This window comes from Tetrapisispora phaffii, chromosome 1 (genome assembly GCF_000236905.1).
Source record: "Tetrapisispora phaffii CBS 4417 chromosome 1, complete genome".
Lineage (NCBI taxonomy): Eukaryota > Fungi > Ascomycota > Saccharomycetes > Saccharomycetales > Saccharomycetaceae > Tetrapisispora > Tetrapisispora phaffii.
Window position 1 is genome coordinate 1018288 of NC_016520.1, and position 22387 is coordinate 1040674.

The 22387-nt window shown below is 31.0% G+C and overlaps 7 protein-coding genes and 1 non-coding gene across 8 annotated transcripts; 4 read left to right on the forward strand and 4 right to left on the reverse strand.

Moving 5' to 3' along the window:
* Positions 1 to 519: 519 nt before the first annotated feature.
* Positions 520 to 2403, reverse strand: MCD1 (kleisin alpha; the record flags this gene model as incomplete). The annotated part of the gene is made up of 1 exon (XM_003683910.1): positions 520 to 2403. One exon carries the CDS (start codon positions 2401 to 2403, stop codon positions 520 to 522), a length of 1884 nt encoding a protein of 627 aa, XP_003683958.1.
* A 1236-nt stretch (positions 2404 to 3639) lies between these two features.
* Positions 3640 to 4143, reverse strand: ATP16 (F1F0 ATP synthase subunit delta; the record flags this gene model as incomplete). The annotated part of the gene is made up of 1 exon (XM_003683911.1): positions 3640 to 4143. The coding sequence occupies one exon, from the start codon at positions 4141 to 4143 to the stop codon at positions 3640 to 3642; it is 504 nt and encodes a 167-aa protein (XP_003683959.1).
* Positions 4144 to 5695: 1552 nt separating this feature from the next.
* Positions 5696 to 5777, forward strand: TPHA0Atrna13S. The gene has a single exon. It is a non-coding gene; the product is annotated as a tRNA-Ser (tRNA).
* A 3870-nt stretch (positions 5778 to 9647) lies between these two features.
* TPHA0A04530 (C2H2-type zinc finger protein) lies at positions 9648 to 11153 on the forward strand (the record flags this gene model as incomplete). The annotated part of the gene is made up of 1 exon (XM_003683912.1): positions 9648 to 11153. The coding sequence occupies one exon, from the start codon at positions 9648 to 9650 to the stop codon at positions 11151 to 11153; it is 1506 nt and encodes a 501-aa protein (XP_003683960.1).
* Positions 11154 to 13502: 2349 nt separating this feature from the next.
* Positions 13503 to 17039, forward strand: TPHA0A04540 (uncharacterized protein; the record flags this gene model as incomplete). Its single annotated transcript, XM_003683913.1, has 1 exon — positions 13503 to 17039. One exon carries the CDS (start codon positions 13503 to 13505, stop codon positions 17037 to 17039), a length of 3537 nt encoding a protein of 1178 aa, XP_003683961.1.
* A 181-nt stretch (positions 17040 to 17220) lies between these two features.
* YPQ1 (cationic amino acid transporter) lies at positions 17221 to 18222 on the reverse strand (the record flags this gene model as incomplete). The annotated part of the gene is made up of 1 exon (XM_003683914.1): positions 17221 to 18222. The coding sequence occupies one exon, from the start codon at positions 18220 to 18222 to the stop codon at positions 17221 to 17223; it is 1002 nt and encodes a 333-aa protein (XP_003683962.1).
* Positions 18223 to 18705: 483 nt separating this feature from the next.
* Positions 18706 to 19425, reverse strand: VPS60 (Vps60p; the record flags this gene model as incomplete). Its single annotated transcript, XM_003683915.1, has 1 exon — positions 18706 to 19425. One exon carries the CDS (start codon positions 19423 to 19425, stop codon positions 18706 to 18708), a length of 720 nt encoding a protein of 239 aa, XP_003683963.1.
* An 838-nt stretch (positions 19426 to 20263) lies between these two features.
* Positions 20264 to 22387, forward strand: YAK1 (serine/threonine protein kinase YAK1; the record flags this gene model as incomplete). The annotated part of the gene is made up of 1 exon (XM_003683916.1): positions 20264 to 22387. One exon carries the CDS (start codon positions 20264 to 20266, stop codon positions 22385 to 22387), a length of 2124 nt encoding a protein of 707 aa, XP_003683964.1.

Here is a 22387-nt window from a genome sequence, read left to right on the forward strand (position 1 = left end):
GATAATTTCTATTAGTTTATCAATATTAATTCAGGTTTATTGACCAAGAGAAATAGGACGATATTTATATTTATGTATATGTATATGATTTATATTCTGCAATTTAAATATATTTTTTAAACTAGAGAAAGTTGTTAAGTTTCTAATGCATCAATTAAAATATATTATTATTATGATAACATTAGTGTTCCATTTGGCTCTATTCTTACAGTACTGGTGATAAATAATTTTCACATCTGCATCTCATCGCAAAAATTTTCACTTTTATTTCTTCGTTACCGAGCGCTAAAAATAAAAAGAATCCTTAAAGGTCATTTTAAGGACCTTTTAAATTACCCGTATTGATTATATTTAATACTAACATTCATTCAATCCTTGATGACTGAAACAAAGCTTAGTAGTGCCTAGTTGAAACTATACAGTTAATAATGAACCCAAATTAAGATGCTCTATATATTCATTTTATAAATTTTGAATATAAATAATAATATTTGATTTTACGTACTTGTTGCATTTTTTTTAAGCTTCAACAAATTTTTCGTATAGAGGAGATCTGCTTTGAATATTAATTGATCCAAACGTCTCATCTTGATGAAGATCAACACAACCTGCTGTGGCTAATGATAACATTTCAAAAAAGTCTTTACTGGCTTCATGTTTACTTATAGGTATGTTAGAATCATCGAATTTTTTATTGTGATTTGATCTCAAAAGATCACCGAATGATAATTTGTCATTATCGATAAACTGGTTTCTCAACAATTCTGCCATTTCTGTTGTATTTTTAGAAACTACTTCCCCTGACACTAATTTAACCTTAGCATCATCATGCATGGTTATAATTAAATTATCAGCAGATACATCTGTTTCTGGATATGATAAATCTGCATTGAGTTGCAATAGATGGTCACTCTCATCTTCATTGTCATCATTAGAAACAACGTCATTATTTTCAATCACAGATGCACTAATCATATCATCTTCCACAAAACTTAAATTCATATCAAGATCATTCTCATTCTCGTTATTTAATTTGAATCTTTTAGAATCAAATTGGATATAATTTTTTACAATACTTGATGGAATATAATTTAGACTTTGTACAATGTCATCATTTAATCTTTTTTCTGTCATTCTTTCTAAGTAAGCTTTTGAAGAACTTTGATCATAATTTGTTGGCATCGCAGTCTCCTCGTCGCTATTATCACGTCTTACTATTTCGTCTTTCAATTCTATTTCTACATCTTCAACTAATTTTCTCGCATTTGTTAATTCGGAATGCTTAAGAGGCTTCTGCTTTTTAATTGAATTTAATCTACTTTTCTCTGAATTTGATAAATTATCTTCTTCTTCTTCCGCCATAAGCTCCTCTTCTGCTATTAAATCTTTGCCAATGTCTAAGTCAAAGCCAAAATCTGTTGGTTGTTCTACCTGACTTGCAATACTTGCCCTTCTGCCTAATTCGATAGATCTGTCTAGATTATTATCATTGTTATCATTTGGTTTGCCATTGGATTCCGTTATACCTAAATCCCAGTCCACATCATCATTAATTCCAACGTTTTCAGAATCTAATGCGAAATCAGAATCGTGGATTAGATGTGAACGTTTTTCAATATCAGTATCTAGCCTACTATTTTGTGATAAATGTGAACCAGTACCTTCAATCCAACTTCCACTTTTTGAACCAGTATCATTATTTTTATCGCTCGTCATATTATCATGATTTTCTTCATATAAATCAAAATCTAAATCTAAAGCAGAAGAGTGGTAATTTTCTAAATCATTATCAGGATTAAATCTTCTACCAATTTCAATTGAAGTATCCCATGCCATATTACTGTTATTATTTGTGAAGTTGTTATCTAAAGCAGCACCTGTTACTTTTCGTTGCATAGAATTATTATCATTGATATCATTTGTATTCAAGCCTTCTGGTATGGTTGTTTCATTTAAAAATTCCAATCCTGGGGTGCTTAACACGTCATTTTCAGTGACTTGATCTTGTAAAAACAATTGATCTATTCTAGCAATGGTATTTTCTTTACTTAATGTCATAGAGATTCTTTGGTTTGATTTAAAAAGAGAACTTATTTTGATTAAAGCATCTTTAATATCGGATAATAAGAAAGTAGCTTGTTTCGAATAAACTCTGACAATGCCTTGTAATAATTCACCAGAAGTTCTTAAAGTGATATTACTAATTGATTCTTCATCATTATTTAAATTGTCATTAAAGTTCTTTAAGCCTGAAATTTTTGCAATTTCACCGACAGACTCTGTAATGTTTGTTTGTAAAATAGAACCTCTTGAAATATTTGACATATTAGATGCTAACCAGATTTGTGCTAATGGTCCACTTTTGGTAGACAATTGAATAGTTGTGGAATATGGAGTTGACATTATTTTAGCGATTGTAAAGCCGTTGATCAAGCAATTGGATTATTAAATTGTATTGAGTAAAAAGAAATATAAAAGTAGCAATGTTTTGTAACCTTCTGTTTTTTTGATAGCAAATTATGTTAGTTTTTTTTATTGAAGTGGAAAGCTGATTAAACTTTTCTCTGTGTTTTTTCTCCTAACTTTTTTCGTTTCTTTAGTTTATTAAGTTGTCTTCTTTGTTAGTTGTCTTTTACTTAGGAATAAATTAGTAAAATAGCACAATTGAAATCTTAAATTTTGTATACCTTATTATTTCAAGTATGAAAATTGTATAATATAATTTAATTAATATGAAGAGGGCTATACATCTAACAATTTATCAATTTTCATCTGGCATGTATATATATATATAGCTTAGATCAAGTTTGTTATTTACATCTCGAGATTTCATTGAAACGCGTAATGATTTCGAATTTTAAATTTTTGCGTTTCGCCAGAATAGGACAATAAATACTACAGCGTAACGAACGTATTGAAAAAACTAAAAAATGGAGACAAAAAATAAGATATTTTACCACTACCACAGCAAGATCATTACCATATTATTATAGTAACAATTTATTCTATATAGTAAAGAAACAATAATGTTTTTCGTGAATTGCATTTAACTAAGTCTACCTGGCTGGTTATGTATATTTCAACAAATCATCTATCTTATTGTTTCACCTTGAACGGGTTGTGCCTTTTATTCATCGGGCATATAAGAACATTGCTTTTAAAAAAGAAACCATCTATAGATAATGAGTTTGCTTTATTAATGTATATTAATTTTAATCATACAATTAATAGTTTAAACTTTATTAATCATATATATTAAGATTCTAGTATGCTGGCATATTCTACAGTTCTGTCTTTATGAAGTATATTTTATTTTGTTAAAGAATATATATATGTATATATTTATATATATATTTGTATATATATTTGTATATATAAATTTTAAAAAAGAGCTTGAATATTATAAAAACTGACAGAAGATGTCATTGGATATTCACAGTAGTTTCAATAATCTCTTTATTATCAGCGATATTAAATTATATTATCATTATCATTTTATTATGTTTAATTGTAGTGATACTATCTCAATTTCCTTTGTTGTTGTGTTTTTTGCACTTGTCTTTCGTAAGAGAAAACTTTAAAAGAAGAAATAGACAAAGAATTAAAGTTGTAATAAAACAACACACATTATTACTGAAATTATTTTAATGCAGCTTCTAAGGCTTCCAAAACGTCAACCTGAATAGCAGCTTCAGCAGCGATTTTTTCATCTGAAGAAGTTTTATTCTTATTAGCCTCGACTAGTAAATTCTTAACATTTTCAATTGAGAAAGATTCTAATGGGAAAGCTTCGACAGAGGTAATGGATAAAGTTGAATTTGGTTGAACAGTAGCAAACCCACCAGAAACAAAGAACTTCTTTGGAGTTGAATTAGTGGCTTCTTCGAAAATTTCAACAACACCTGGGATTAATTGTTCAGCCATTGGAACATGGTTTGCTAAAACACCAATTTGACCAGATTTAACAGGTAGATTAACCTGTGTGACAGTAACATCTTTAAACAAAATTTCATGTGGTAACGCAAATTGTAGTTTCAATCCTGTGTTAAGCGCAGAAGAAGTAGCAGCATCTGCATAACAACGTTTAGCTGCAGAATTGATCAAACCTCTATTTAAAATAGTTCTTGAACTCAAACGAAACATTTTTTTAATTGATATGTGTATTCTGTGTTTATTTTATTTTTATTTTTCCTTTTTTTTTCAGTGGAACTTTTTAACTTGAATAATAATTTGAAATTAAAAAATATCAACAATCGATTTAAGAAGTGACCTATTGTTTAGCAAAAAAAAGTATTGTTCTTACAATATAAAATGAAATTGAAGAAGAAAAAAATTCAGAGAATCTAGTCTTATTTGATTGTAGCTCTTTTTTAAAAAAAAATGATAGGGTTAATCTAAAGGGAATAAAAGAGCAATCAGAAAGATAATTATTTTAACCAATACAAGTTTTAATAGAAAATAAAGTAAAATACCTTTTCTAAAATGAATATTTCCACTAAATTGGAACTATAAGAATCTATTCGTTATTAATAGATAGTTGATAATTGGGCTTAATTAAAGTAAATTATAAACTATTAAAGCTTTCCTAGTATTAAGTTTTGATATTGTCAAATAATTTAGCTTCCTTCCCTTGCAATCTTAGACTGAAGATTCCAATCACATATGGAGACTTAATATAATCTAACTTCTATACTGTAGAGTGATAGAAATAAGTTATTACTGTTATTGCCACTACCATAGGAAGGAAGAAGATGCGGAAACATACATACAATACAATACGGTGTTGTAATTAGTTGGTTTAGCCAAGGGAGTTGCACTGGAGTGGAGTGGGAAGAAGGGGAGGAGGGCGTGCAGAGAAAGTAAGATTTTGTGATATTTACTCTGGAGGTAAAAGCTATCATGATGAACGACCAGCCAATACTTAACCAAAATAGTGAGCGTTAAAGAATGATTTTCATTGGTTCAAAAATTTGGTGGAAAAAAATAGTGTTATTGCAATTTCTGACAGGGTAACAGTATCTTGGTTTAAATAATCTTTAGTTTCAAGCAATAAACCTTGTTGAGGATATTTGTGGATATTTGAGGGTGCACATTATTTTCATGCGGAAAGTTTTTTCAATGGATTTTTGAGATTTTACTAAAGAGTTGTACTGTATCTTCATTGTTAGTTATTGTTTTTCATAAACCATGACTTCATTTTCAGCTATTTAATTGATAAACAATTACTGTGGAGAAACAAGCGTGGAACCAGCAACAGGTTCAATCGTGTTGACGTTAACTGGGTGGTTAAGTTGTTCGTTAGTGTTCATAATTAGTAGGTAAGGATTTAATATTTAATCGATTGGTCTTTTATTAGTATATTTAAACAATTTTATATAGAGTTAGATGTCCTCTTAATATATGAGTTTATCTGATAGTTGAATGAACATGTGTACGTCTTCATTCATTCTCCTGAGATCGTTAGTACTGTGTCGCATCTCTGTGTCTATCACGTAGCCATGCGTATTGCAATGAAAAAAAATTTATCTATCCTTTGGAAAATTGTTCTAGAACCTTCTATCCAATTAGTAAGTGAGCAGTTATTTCCGAACTCAAGGTGTCATAAACACTTAGTTCTCTCGCATACACCACAATAATATTGTTTTTCTATTAATGAATAAATAAAGCAAAATTGTTCCCAGATGAAATATTATGAGGCAACTTGGCCGAGTGGTTAAGGCGAAAGATTAGAAATCTTTTGGGCTCTGCCCGCGCAGGTTCAAATCCTGCAGTTGTCGTATTTTTTGGTTTGAGATACATGGTATCTAAATAATTCCTAAATGTTTTATTCTACGTGAGTCTTAACTTGCCCGCAGATGATCAAGAATAAAACAATAAATTATATTATTTTTAAATTTAGAAACCCTAGAACTACGCAGAAAACCAAATTTGTACAACTAAAAAAAATTCTGGGTTTTTATTGTTTTGTCATTTAAAAGTTGCTTTGTCGAGAATGTAAAAAAATCATTTCCACCTCTCATATATAAACAAAACATTATTTTAACAGTCAATATTTTTGTTCTGTCTAAATTGAACAATATAGTAGTATCATTACAAATTCAATTTTCTAAAAGTTCTATTATCTGCATTACATTTGTTATAAATTTTCATAACAACTCAAATCCCTCTAAAACCGCGTAGAACTCTTTAACAGTTTTACCGTCAATGAGGCACAACGGAAGCTCAGAGAGATCTCTGTGCCGAATTTTTGAAAACTGTTTCGATGTTTTTTTATTTTTTTATTTTTATTTTGAAATGAAACGGAAAATAGTTTTCGTTTCAATATTTCACAGCCAAGCATTGGGAGTAATCGAAACGAACAAAACCCAACTTCAAAAAAAGATTTTAAAGCGTAATCATTTCACGGAGAACAAATAAGAAAATTCGAAAAATGCAATGGTGGTGCGCGTTTTCTCAAAGTATATTTTTTAGTAACATCGAGAAGTAAATAACCGGTGTTTCATGCATTATGGTCACACTACATTAAGCAACAAGAAATTACGAATGAAGTTAAAGATCCGTTCAGGTCAAATCAATTAATTGTATTATTATTAGAGGTTTTTTCAACATACTATGCTTGTCAATATTTTTTATTTAAAATTGTCTATTTCAGAAAAATATCTCTAGACAATAGAAAAACACCTACCAATATCAATATTATTTTATACGGTGGCTTTTAATAACGTGATTTTTTGTACCACAATTCCAAAGCTTCTCATATATATCTCATCAAATCAATAGCATTGCTTCTACTAATCAGGAAGATTTTACAAAGGTTATTATCATACTAACAAAAACATAGTTAGCAGGAGGATGCTGTGAAAAATTACAACACACTTGGAGGGAAGTTATACCTATTAAGGAAAATCAAAACGCACAGAAATGTCCTACTTTACTGCTATACAACTATGGGAAACCATTTACTCGATAAATCATTGACAAGAAACAAATCAAGTTTTTTTTAATGAAATATTCAAATGCTCAGACGTTGTCAGTTAATAATTACTTATAAAATACTAAAGAGTAACTTTGAAATTATTCTTTACTATTTTTCCGCATCCTTTATTTCAACTTTAGAGGGCCATGGTGTGATGCATGAACATTCAGAATTATACAATGTATAGAATTTTTGTTTAAACAGAGATATTTTTCGAAGTCAGTTCTTCAAAATCATTAACGACATATACATGTCTACGCTAAGAAAAGACTGACATTTTTGTTATTTGTCATTTCAATAATGAAGACTGCTATATATATATTTCTGCCTTACTTTGTTATTTTTTTGATGTACCAAAAATATGTTATGTATGCTAAACAAAACTTGCAGAAAAAAAGAAATCAGTACGAAAATTATAAAAATAATAATAACAACAGTACTAATATTGGAGTTTTCCCTTCTAAGACATTCTTTAAATATTTCAGAACCGTATTATTGCAAACCGAACTGTTAGAAATCCATGAAGAAAGAAAAAGATAATTATTTACTGCTTCAACAAAATCCAGGAAAATAAAACAATGTAACAAAACAAGTAAGCAAGCAAATATGGTCATGTAGTGGTTAACAATTAGATGTCAGGTTAATCGTTTTCACTCATTTATTTTATAGTTTTATAATTTTATATGTTTTTGTAATGTCGTTATTTTCAGTTCTTCATACATGGAATGAGATCTAGATTTCGAAACGAATAATTTTTTTATTTTTCTTTCTGAAAAACACTCAATTTTACAGGTACAACGACATTTAATTGAGATCAACGTAATAGAAAAAAATTGCTAACTTCTACACAGATTTGATATTTGCTCTTATATCTCTGTAGAAGAGTACAATTAAATCCGGGCGGAAAAATTTCCAAAAAAGCACTCCATGATGTTGTTATGTTTTCAGAACGCTTGCGGTTTCTATTTTTGTTGGATTGAAGATAATTATTGATGCTGTTACTTGTATTTTTAATTTTAATTTTACGTTACATATTTGGTTGTCGGAGATATTTGGTTGTTTTTCTTTCTGTTTTATTGTCATTAGTAGTTTGTTCTTGAAGAAAAGACTGCAGAAAAGTTGTGTTTTTGCCGAATCTGAAACATATGATGACAATGAAAAGTAGTTGTACGGAGATTTATGATGCATTGCTGGTTTTTTCTTTTTCTTTTTCTTCTTCCCTTCGAAAGTGCAAGCCAATGCAGTTCAACTCACAACAATTGGTGAGAAGAAACTAACCAGATTATGCATCATAAAATACCCTTTTCGATAATACGGTGAGAGATCGCGCCTGAGAGGGAATCGATAATTGCATTGAAATTGAAATACTAAGAAAATGTCACATAAGCATGCAAGAAAAGAGAAGAAAAAGAAAAAACAGAAAACACGAACCATCATTAATAGCTAAGTTTACTGTGACTTTAGTTGACCAAATTAGAAAAAAAAAAGAAAACATAAAGTTTTGAGTTTTGCGTTGTAAAGAGATTTCACCATTATTTTATTACCACTGCAAATAATACTGTGATGTTTAAGGAAAGTTCCTGATTAAATCTTACAAATTCCATATTAATTGAATAACAATAAAATAACTCGATGGGGTTGACAAAGCATGGTGCAATGATATTCTGTTAAGTATGGAATATAATGCCGGCAGTTAATGCAAGAAAAATGGTTACAAGTTGTGGTGGCGGGAAGCATTCTCTTCGAGCGTTCCCACACTGCTCCACTATGTAGTTATATTTGTATCTATAGTTGTATCTGCCTATTGTAACGTAGTTATCTTTCCATTCGTCTAGAGATCCATAAAGAAACACATAAAAAACAAACAAACGAAATACAGTTAATGTTTTTTTACAGTGTCTTTCTCGTCATTTCTGTTTAACTGTATGTTCGTTATGTTTTCTATTGCATCGTTGTTGGTAATTTCCCTAACGTTTTATATAGAATAGTAGCATTTCGCTGCAGTGAGTTTAAAGTACAATAATCTCAGAAAATACTATAATGAAGTAGAATTAAAATTTTTTTAAAAAAAAAACAACAAGAAAATGTTCTTGATATATAACAGCCGTAATTATTTATTTATACTTTTGTATAACTAAATTGTACACATAAAAATATTACTTGAGGAATGCAACATTTTTAATAGTGAATAATATATTTCTTGGAGATAAAAATAGTTAAAATTGACTACAAAAAAATTAATAATAAAAAGGAAGAAAAAAGCATATAAATCGATAAGATATCACTCAAATAAGCATTAAATGTTAATTAACATTCTTGAACTAATATTTCCACTTTCTAGTCACTCACCATTAAATACATTATAAAACTTCATCATACTGATCAATTACTATACAAAGAAAACCTTACAATTTTAACTATCAAACACGCAAGAAAAACACATATCTTACTATATTAAAATATTTCGAGCTTTTTAATATTTTATAATATAGTGTTTTTTTTTGTTCTGAAGCATTTAATCTAGTTTATTTTTGAGTAAAGATTCCATATACTTCTTCTTTTCTTTTTTATTATATTGCATATTATTCAACATTTCTATAACAGAAAATATTTCAAGTATTTAGATTAACAATACTAACAAAAATTATAACAACTACATTTTTTCTGAGTTATGTCAGGTACTAATGATAATAATAAAGATAACATCCATTTCGATTATTCTAGTAAAGAAAATAATTTAACAGAAAAGGGACAACAACAACAACAAGACAGTGTATATAATTATACGGCATCGGGCAATACAAATTTTAATAGTTACATTAAACAAGATGATAGAGCTGTAAACGTGACACCGAAATCCAATCCAATTGAACTATCGCCTGCAAATAACTTCAGTAGTTCTACCGGCATAACTAATACACAGAATAATGTCACCAATAAAAGTATTTCTCTGCCACCTCTGTCTAGTTTAAATTTCAGTCACATAGCAACTGTACCCAATGAAAATAGGCCTTCAATAGCAGTAGCAGATACAATTAATCAATCACCACTAAGTCGGAGTCGGCTTTACGATCAGCCAGATCCTCCTCCTCCTATGGCGTCACATATTGGAATTTCTCCAATCATACATAGCCTACCGAATGGTGTTTATAATAATGTTAATCATAGTTACTATTTGAATAAACAATTGCCTATCAAGCAATTACCGGGTACTAACCAAAATGTTGCCATTGGATACGATCCTAACTATGGACGACAATACAATCAATTAAATAATGTCTATCCAGACAATAAGCTTGGGAATCCTGCTTATGCAATCCAAACTCATGCCGTCATGACCAACAATAAAGTTTTTAATGTTAATACTAGTAAACTGACATATGAAGAAACTGGTTATCATCTGCGACAGAATGCAACTGAACAACAATACGTGCCACATGCGAACTATAATAATCCTACTCGTGCATTTACTATGGATAATTCAAATACCGCAAGTAGTATTGGTAATAATGATGTAATTTATCATGGACGTCCTGAACTTTCCGCGAGTGTAACAAATCATGAACAAATAGTTCCACAAAATTTACCTAAATTGAACTACTATGATATGAATAAAATAAACAAACAATGTGACAATAGCAATAGAGATAATATTGAAAGAGTTCAAGCGATCGAAACCTTTTCCAAGAATATAGTACTTCCAAAACCGGAAATTGGGATCTTACAAAACACCGTCGCGTATGATAGAAATAATACACTTTCAATGAATTCAGATATAATACAGAGAGCGTCATCTGATTTAGAACCTGGAGTTGTAACAAATAATAATAATACATCAATTGTTGATTTAACTAAGCTTAATTCAATTACAAAGGATAATGTTTCATTAAGTAAATTGCCTATCACTGACAGGAAAGGTAAAAAGAAGAAAAAGAAACGTGCGATTCATCAATGTCCGATCTGTAACAGAGTCACAACCAGATCATATTCACTACATGCACATATGTTAGTTCATACAAAGGATAAACCATTTAAATGCGAATGGCAGGATTGTGGGAAAGCATTCAGTATCAAGAGTAATCTAAGTAGACATATGAAAATCCATATCCACAAGCAAAAAAAGCTTAATAAAGAAACCAGGGAAACTAATGATACTACTAATAATGATACATACTAATAATAACGACTCTAATTCAAAGAAAGAATAATCATGAATGACAACAGACTTTCTTGCATTTTTTCTTTGAACGGGGAAAAAAGACATTCCAAAAGGAAATATTGACGTACATTAAGTATACTGTAGTGCAATGATTTTTTGAATATTAAACATACCAAACGAAAAAATTTGAATTACAACAATCAATACATTATATTATATGTGTAGGTTTTGTTTTCTCTTATGTAAAGAAGGCAAACCAAGTTTGTGAAACAGATATATGTACTTGTATAAATATATATAATGAAACATCATTGTAACCATTATACTTTCTTTATTACGAAACGAAGTCTTAGTTGGGTATTTTATTATAGGTCCATCAGAGTTTCCTCCTTTCAACGTTTCCTCCTGGCTCTTTCTTTCTTTTTTTTTTTTAAACCTGGCGTTTTCTCCTTGGGATTCGGACACATAGTTAAATATTCCTGCGGGCGAGGAGTAGAGCGTAACGTACCAGCTAAGGGGCAAAGACGCGTGCTTTTGCCTTGTTACTAAACATGCCGGGGTTATAAATGGTGGTTGCTACTAACAATGTCTCGAAAGAAATGAACAATGGAGTGACAAGTAGATGTAATACTGAGTAACGAAATATTACAAGTATCAAATAAGAGAAAAGTGTGTAATTAATGAAGGATATGAGATTGTATAATTGTCGATAGTCTATTTGTGACACCAATGAGCATATCAATGAATACAGAGTAGATATCAGAGAAACTTGGTATATTCGAATTCTATAGAGCAACAGACGCGGATATATATGCATGTGCAGGTGCCTGTATTATAAGGACAGTAGACTGTACCTACCCCATTAATCTGGATGGAAAGACATAATGGTGAAGAGAAAGCGCAGATTAGAGGAATGCAGCACATTGGTAATTTGCCGTTTTAAGGATAAGAAACAGGAGGTAATTCCCTTTTCCAGATAAGTTTGCGAATAAAAAAAACGAAAACCACGACAATAATGCGAGAGAGAGAGAGACGCTCGTACAAACCGAGAAACCGAACGCAAAAAAAGCATTGCCATTTTCATTTTTTCGATTTTTTAATTTGCGGATGCTAGAAATTCCGGATATCAACGGAAATAAGAATACAGCATGGCAGATGCTTTAAGGAGGCGTGTGTGATGATCTGTGTCTTTCTCTATTCACATCAGCTTCACCCAAACCACTACTAACATGTGAACAAGTTTCTGAATAAGCCCTGTAAGGCAAGCAGTTCTCTGGTTCGGCTTCGACTTTCCAAAATTGGCAAAACACATTAATTACCCGCATCTGATTGTGGGTTGCTGCAACCGAGAAGTGGGGCCTCTCCCCACCCTACCCACCTCCCTCTCTCTCCACCAGTCCCCCTGGGCACCGAAAAAGTGCCCAAAAGAAACATGCAAAATAGATCTAGATAACTCCTGTCCTGTGGTTGTTTCATTGAGAACTACTAATTCAATTTCTTACATTTCTCCTTTTTATCATGTGGGTTATAGCACAAGCCTATTGCTGTTACGACTGTTACTACTGCAAATTACTGTGTTCTCCTACTTTGCTTGTCCCTTTTCTTCAAAAATAAAAAATGAGAAAATTTAATTCAATTTGGTTCAGTTTTACAACGAAAAGTGTTTGTTAATGGTTTTTGTTCATTGAACAGAACAGAGAGACAGACAGACAAGACTAAATCAAATGAAGACAACAGGTATATAATATTATCTATTGCATTATACTGTATTATGTCCCATCTTGAGAATGCGCAAATTTCAAGTAACCGCTTCAATTCATCAAAAGCTTTCTCTTTCATTTTCCATTCAGTGAAAATTTTTTTGACTGTTCTTCTTTCGAAGTCGTTATATATTTATAGTACATTTTACGACGCTCTGTGGTATTGTTGCAATCACAAACCTGTTTACAATTCGTGATTGTTGCTTTGTTAGTGGAATAAAACTATTCTGATGTTCAGCTCTTTTTAATTTCTTGACATAGTCATATGCACATTCTTACAAGCCAGTATATTTATATACTTTCTTTCTTTTTTTTTTCCGGATCGAAAATAAAAGTTAGCACATCAATTTATAATAAATATTTATATGTATTCATTTATATAATATTCGTTTTTTCAATGCTCTTTCTCGTACCTTGTATGCAAGTTGTTTTACGATCACTTCTGATTTTTAGCTTTTTTGTCCAGACAAAAGAACAAAAGTTGTAAATGATTCATTATTAATAACTACTCTACCGTATATACACGCATATGTTTATTGGCTTATTTTGCTTTAACCAACAGGAAAACATATATGCATATATATATATATAGATAGTGTCTGTTAATATGGAAAGCTACAGAGGTCCGCAAGATGGACACATTCCAAATAACGTAGATGCAAATGGACAAATACCAATCGCAATGGATTCAAATGGAACTTATTCTCAGCCATTCAATGTGAATAATATGTACGCAGAAGAACCAGTCCCAAATTATACTCCACAGCAGCAACAACAACAACAACACGCATACTCCAATATACAATTATCATCCACCTTATCAACAGCCTCAAATAAATTTGAAGATCCTCATTCCTCAGCTCCATCTACATCTAGTATATTATCATCATCAACAACTTCAAAACCAACAAATATCAATCCTACGGTTTTGCAGACTTATACCAATGCAAATTTCAATCAGTTCACTTCTACGCAATTTACAAAACAAATTAAGCAACAAATGAGACTATTACCAAATCAAACTTATAGACAACAATTCTATCAAGCTGAGCAAAATACAACTAATAATAATAATAACAATAATAATAACGTGATTAATTATCTTACAAATACTCCAAGCACTTCAAATTATGTAAATGAAAATAAACTTCCATATTTGGCTAACTCAAAATTACTGTTAAAATCCCAATCACAGTCACAACCACAGTCGCAATCGAACAATAACGCTTTCATATCAGTAGAAAGTAGAAATGATTCAGCATCGTCAAAAAGTGTATCTCCTTTAGAGTCCATCCCATTACAGAAAAATGATTTAAAACCTTATGATAACCCAAGATCTGCAAAGAAAAGAGTCTCAAGAGCTTGTGATCATTGTAGGAAAAGAAAGATTAAATGTGATGAAAAAAGGGATCCAAATACAAATAAGTGTTCAAATTGTATTAAATATAACTCTGAGTGTACTTTCAAAAATTGGGAACAAAATGATGCTATTGCTGCTGCTAACTCAATACAACGGTCCACTATTAAACAAGAGCCACACGGAGTTCATAAAATTAAAAAAAATACAAAAGTAGAAGATATTTCTCCAGTATCATATTCTTCACCAGATACCACTTCAAAGTCAAGTGTATCAAAAATTGAACGAATCGAGAAAAAAGTTTCTTTATTGTCGGAACACATTGGTAGAATTGAAGATTTATTAATTAAAATATCTGAACAAAATTCAAAAAATAATGATAGAAAAGATGGTTCAAATGAAATCCAAGAAGAGGTATTAGCAAAAACAAGTCATGATCTTTCACAATTTAAAAAAGAAGGTAAATATGGCTTGAAAGAAAATTATACATTAAAAAGTAATAGCTCAAAACTTTATAGTACTTCATTATTAACAACTCAAAAATTAATGTGGATGATATATACTCTTTCAAGAGGAAGAAAAATTAAAGAATCAAAAGCTGAAGAAATAATAAAACCCATAAAAGATATGTTATCAATATCATTAAAATGGTACGTTTTACAATCTAAAAAATTAATGGATTTTAGTTCTCCCTTCACAGTCGATAATAAGTCATGTTTGAGTCCTTTGCCTCCAAAGGAACAATGTAAAAGATTATTGGAGAATTTTAGAGCCACGGCATTATCGCATATCGCAAGTATTATTGGTTTGGACGAATGTTTAGAGATTGCTGATAAATATTATAATACTCCAGAAGGTAGACACAAATTATCATATTCAGAACTACTTTTGTTAAATATTTGTATTTGTTCTGGTGCATCAATCACTCAAATGATGAAAACTAGTGATTACTATTTAAGAAAGGATAAGTTCAATCCAAATAAAACTGAATTAAAAATAATTGAAAGTAATTGTTTATTGAACTCAATGTATTATTACAACAAAGTCACTATATTAAATGAAGGTATTAAAACTTTACAAGCATTGCTATTATTGAGTAGTTATTTACAGACAAATGTCAACATTGAAGTTGCGTTGGCAGTTTTGGAAACTGCAATCAGATATGTCATAAAGATGGGTTTAAATAAACAGTCCTACTATGACAATATATACATCGAAGATGTTATGACTGCACGTAGTATTCTATGGCGTTGTTACTCTAAGGATAAATCATTTGCCCTAATGTTGAATAAGCCTCCTTTATTAAGACCCACTGATTTCGATATATCCCCTAAAACTACTTATCTTAATGTTATTAAAGAATTGATTGGTAGAAAAGGTTCTCAAAGAGATATGGAAGAGATGTCAAACATTGATAATGTGGAGGATGCTTTAAACTTTATTATTAGATACTCCGAATACGTTCCGTTATTTATTTCTTATTATGCTACAATGTTAACTGAAATTGAAACCAGTATATATTTAGAATGTTTTTCAGTTGATAGTTTTGCAAACAAAGGTTTTGGACAAAATTTAGAAACCATTTTAAAATTACGTTCTTCTTTAATTGATTGGGAAGATGGCTTGCACCCTTGTATTAGTGTTAAAAGTTACAAACAATGTTTATCAGCACTATATGTTCAAACTTTCGATGGTAATCCTGCTCTTTACTTCGAAGTGGCATGTTTCCGTGTATTAGGGTGCCATTTCCATTATTATTATTTAAGAGTTATGCTAGGTTTACTTGGCACCTCTTATTTAATTAATAACGAAGACCTATTGCTAGAATCTAATTATGATATTCTGGCACTTTATAACTTATTCAGAAATGATTCCCTACAGTGCAGTATTAGAATGTTAGAATTATTCCAAACATTTGACTATCAACCATATGTTAATGACGAAATAGCATACTATTTCCTCACTGGTGTTTATGTGATTTTATTTTACATTGTAGAACATAGCGGTGACAGAACTAATGATAAGGTATTACAATTAATAAACCTATTTGAAGTTACACATGCTCATATAATAGGTGAAAATCAAGAATCATTAACCAGTGATAACATGAAGTGGAATGTGGGTTTGTTCTTTTATACGTACATTTTGCAACAATTACTGAAGTACTTTGAAATTAAAGATAATATGGATAATATTTTAGATGTTGATATTACTCCATATTCAAACATGTTACTAAAAATATTAGATAATTCAAACGCAATGAAAAACCACGTTGCTGATGAATTATATAATTTGATGAAGAAGAGTAATTCGTCACCATATGGTGATATACAGGATTTTTCAAAAGATATTTTGAGTGATGAAAATGAGTTGGGTGAAGAGATGGTTACACCATCTATCACACTTTTCCGAGAGCTGGAGGTAAGCAGTCTAATAGCTTTGAAATCTGATAGTCCATTACTAAGTATACCATACCATCAATCTTCTCCAGCTACTCCAGGGGCTGTGATTAGAGATAAAAAAGAACTCTTTAAAAATGACCATTCTCTTTATACCGTGGAGCCAAAATCATTTACTAACATGATTTATAGTTTGAGTTCTTTACCTTTCGAATCACAAGGTTTTAGTGACTTGGATATTAACAACTTTATTGATGAAGAGATGTTTCAACAATTATTCCAGGTGGAATTTACAGACCCGTTTTGGCGCAATGAATTGTTTTATGATAGGGAATTTTTCTTCTCAGAAGCTATTATTTCTCGTTCAAATCAATCAAGAAATTTATAAATAAAGCATTGTAAATCAGAAACTTTGTTTCAACGGTATAACTTGCTGTAGTTTTTATATACTAGAAGTCTGCCTTCTAAAATGCATTAAAATTAATATTGAGATATAAAAATAATGAGTATATATATATATAGTGTTTTGTGAAATTATTAAATAAATTGAACTATACATATTAGAACGGTTATGCTAGCTGTTGAATGTCATTTTCATTATGAACATTCGTATTCTTAGAATCAGTAGAATTTTTCTTATAATAGAAAAATTGAATGAATATAATAAAATCCATTATTAAAGTACCAGAACTACCCAAAATCCAGGACAAATTAACAAGGATATAAAATGAATCTAGTGAAATCGATAAAACAGAAACAATGAATGTGGTATTGCCGAGACATGCAAATAAGAAAAATAAAAATGATACACCTTCACATGATTTTCTCTGATAATTTAATAATATTTGCGGAACTCTTGAACCTAAATACAAAGCTGCACTTAAATAACCAAAAAACTGAGCTAACATATTTAATTCAAGCGCAGGTTTTTCAATATCACCACCATTATTACCGCCGTCACTATACTTCGAACAATATTGAATATACCATACCAAAAACCCACCAAAAACAACAGTTGTCACAATCAGAGCGTCACTAATAACATTTTGTTTCTCTTTTTTAAATGCTTGTTCGTCTTCAATAACCTCACTTATAGAACTGTATTGCATCGAGACGTTTATGTTACGGTTATTTCGTAAACCCACACCATCATCTGTGGCATGTCCATCATTATGGGATATTAGTAGAGGTTGTTGTTCGTTGAAGACGTCTTGTAAAACATTTTCACTTATTGGATTTGCAGGGGAGAAATTTATCAAATTTAAATTTTCTTCAACCTCTGTACCATACCACAAACATTGTAATAATAACAATATATCAGCTATTGTATAATATGCGGCCAAGATAATCATAGTTGGTAATAAATGCTGTAACAAAGAACCTAGTAAATTGAAGACATCACCTGCCAGCCATAGAACAACGAATAATAGTGATAAACCTTCTGCAGATTGTCTCTTAAAATTCTCATAAAGTTGAGGAACAAAGACAATAACCCAACAAGCAATAGATATTGATCCTGTTATCTCTGATATATTTTGTGCGTTCCAAACGATAGGTACCAGCTGCATCATGTATTATAAAATATTATAGCGAAGTATGTTGTGTAATTCCTTATGTCGTCTTGGCTCTGTAATAGTGATGCACTTCCAATCACACACTTAGTAAACTTGAATTAGTATACTGAATCGAATATGTCTAGAAGTGTTTACAGTTCCAAACCCTTTCATTTAAAAGTAAAATTGTGTTACATAAATACCTTATAGTTCTCAAATAATTTTTCAATAAAGTTTTATGCTATCGGAGAAGCGATGAGGGTTCCCAAAGAAAGAAGGTACTTATAAACGTTAAAGTTAAAAGCTTCTCATTATAAAGAATCGTAGTTGTTACAAACCACATTATATAAACATATAAACTGAATGATTTAGTAGCTATTCGAGAATAAAGTCCCGCATTTTGGTTCAACTTATGTATTCACGATGAAGATACTTATTTTACTATAAACACATATAGTCGAATACAATCTGATGGATTCTCGATTCAACAGTGTTGTTTGTTTATGCATTTTCTAAGTTTTTTATCCCTGTTGAATTATCTTGTAGAGCTGTACTTTCATCGTCTATGAAGTTTGGAATATTCACTTGTGTATTCAAATAAGATGGCATAGACAATTCGTTGTCATTAAGGTTCATGTTATCATTCAGTAAATCTTGTGTATCGATATCTTCCAATGCTTCTAATTCTGCTTCTAACTCTAAGTCGTCGATATAATCTGCATTGAAATCGTTAGATATACCGTTCTGTTGTGACAATATATCTTGGAGTTCATTATTTTGCTCCATGATGTCATTCAAGTCATCTTGCAAAGCTTCAATTTCTTCTATATTAATCTTATTGTAATTTGTTTGCAATATTTTTTTAGTTTGTCTTAAAGCATTGACGGTGACCATTGTGTTTGTCAAATTATCATTTGTGAGCTGAGCTTGTTGAAGATTCCAACTCTGTGAGTCTAGGGAGTCCTTTATATTTTCCAGATTCTTTCTCTTATTCAATATTTTGACAGCCTTTGATCTCAAGGTGGTCTGTGTCATGCTATTCTTAGAATTCTTAATCTTTGTGTTCAGGTTTGTAAGCTCATAGTTTAATTGCAAGATTTCAGTGTCCAGTTGCGACTGTCTTTTATTCAGATTATCCTGAGCTTGTTGCATCGACTTATTAGTCTCATTCTGCAGTTGTTCCTGGCTCTTCTTATTATTATAACCGAATATTCTGTTCATTCTGTGTCTGTGTGTTTACGAGATTAGCCAACTTTGCCGATGTCAAAAGCCCTTGAGATGGATCAGCTCAGTACTATCATTCGCTAATATACCATCCTTCTTGATAGCTTTAATGGGTTTCCTTTAAATAATTACTATGCAGCTTGCTGTTACGCCGGCATTAGTGCTGTTGGACAGGGTAAGAGCAGGATTAGAACGTTGATGCGACTGGCGCACCACACACACACACACACACACACACACACACACACTACATGCACTGCGTGTCAGTGTTCATATGTTACATAAAAGACATTGCTCTCACTGCCAATTGATGCAACGAATTTGGACTGCACACAGGTCCAAATCCATCAGCCAGGAATCGTTCTGAAGGAAGGTATATGTCTTCAACCCGAAACGGTCCCACCGTCGGAACAAAGAACACGTCCAATCGATACCAGCAAATACAGATACACTTGAACCATCATATCTGTGTATGCACACATACATATTCTTGCTAACACACATCGTTGTGTGTCGTCGTCGGTCCTCTGTCATCTCGTTCATCGCAGTTGTATCGCTCACCGGGAACGTCGTTCGGAGAATTTCTTATTTATGGGATCATGAGAATGTTAATAGATAGAGATATATATAGTCACTCAAATTTATCGATTAAAACATTTATAATTAATTTCTCTGGAGTGGCGTGTATACATACTATATGTGCTTATTTGAGTTGTATACTATTAGGTAGATTGAAGTCTATAAGGGACAGGAACGGTGTGCACACTAGAATCTTATCTCTTGCAACTCGAAACACAATTCGCTTCACACGACCTGGTGAGGAACTAAAAGAGTAATGGAGGTCGATAATGAGGAAATAAGTAATGGGGGTGGGTTTTGGAACCCCAAGTATTTAGAACAGAATGACAGTAATGGTAGCGGTGGTAATAATAATAATAATAATGACAATAATAATTCACAAGGTATTCAGTGGAATCAAAATTTTTTGGATTCACAACCAAATGTTGCTGCTTCACAAGTGAATTCTAATTTCAACATGAAGAGGAGAAAATCAAGTATTATCATTACCCCTCCTTCCAGAACTGCTAATACCAACCCTTTCCAGAATAAGAATATCATTAGTGATGGGAATTATAATAACAGTTATATAAGGAATTACGACACCACTAGGAGAGGTTCTATTGCTGGTTATAATTATAGTCACGTTTCTAACAATTCAGTAAGGTTCCCACAGCAACAGTTGGCACCACAACAGCAGCAACAGTCGTATTACAACCAACCGCCACTAGGTGGCTATTCCTTGCAGAAAAATTTGCATCGCAGTAAAGTTAAAGGTTTTATTGATCCAAATGACCTGCAAAGAAGACAGAGTGTTGCAACGGTCAATTATGACACGAAACAGCATATAAATAACATCAATCCAAACACAGGTAAGCCGTCAGTACAGAATTTACATGGGTCTTTTAATTTCAGGAGGAGGCAAAGTGCTTATCCAATTTTCAATGACTCATTTGCTTATAATAATAGTTCAGGTGGGAATAAAAAATTTTCCATCCAGAAAAATGATCCCATTAATTTAATTCCAACAATGTTCAATGTACAATCTAAATCAGATTTAAAACCAACTTTAAATATTTTAAAAGATGATACAAGACGTGCTTCGATCAATTCTCAGAAAATTTCTCCATTGCATGCATTAACTTCCGGTTTAGTAACAACGTATTCATTATGTTCTCCTGATTTCCAATACAATTTATCAAAGAATCCCAAGAGAGTACTAACAAAACCATCTGAACCAGCCTATAATAATGGTTTTGATAATGTCAATAGTGATTTGATTTTATACGTTAACAGTATTTTGGGAGGTGAAAATAATAATGAAATTAATAATACCAAATATTTAGTATTGGATGTATTGGGACAAGGTACATTTGGTCAGGTTGTCAAATGTCAAAATATCACTACAAAGGCGCTCGTTGCCATTAAAGTAATCAAATCAAAGTCAGAATATGTTAATCAAAGTATTTCAGAAGTAAGGTATTTGGAATTGATTAATAAAAAAATCGATCCAGAAAATAAACATCACTTTTTAAGGTTATTTGATACATTTATTCATAAAAATCATTTATGTTTAGTATTTGAATTATTAAGTAACAACCTTTATGAATTATTAAAGCAAAATCAATTTCATGGTTTGAATATTAGATTAATTAAAATTTTAACAAAACAACTACTAGATTCACTAACAATTTTGAAAATGAATAAATTAGTTCATTGTGATTTAAAACCAGAAAATATTTCGTTAATTTCTCCAGATAAACCAGATATAAAAATTATTGATTTTGGTTCTTCTTGTGAAGAAACAAGAACGCTTTATACTTATATCCAATCAAGATTTTATAGAGCTCCAGAAATTATGTTAGGTTTACCCTATTCTTCAAGTATTGATATGTGGTCCTTAGGTTGTATAGTAGCAGAATTATTTTTAGGTATTCCCATTTTCCCAGGTGCTTCTGAATTTAATCAATTAACGAGAATTGTTAATACTTTAGGTTACCCACCAACATGGATGTTATTAAAGGGAAAAAATACGAATAAATATTTAATTAATAGAGTTTCAAGTTCAAATGTTAATGATGGCAATCCAAACAATACAGTAACCCAAGTTAATAATTTTGAATTAAAAACAGTTAACGAGTTTAACTTGGAATATAATGCTAGTGAAAAACCAAGTAAAAGATATTTTAAGTATGATTCATTAGATGACATTATTAGGCATTATAGAATTCCAAGAACTATTCAAGGTCGACCTGACTTGTTAGAAGCGGAATTAAAAGAAAGAGAATGTTTAATTCATTTCTTACATGGTTTATTAAACCAAAATCCATTCGAAAGATTTACTCCTCAAGAAGCTTTAATGCATCCATTCATTACAGGTGACGCATTCAACAATAAATAA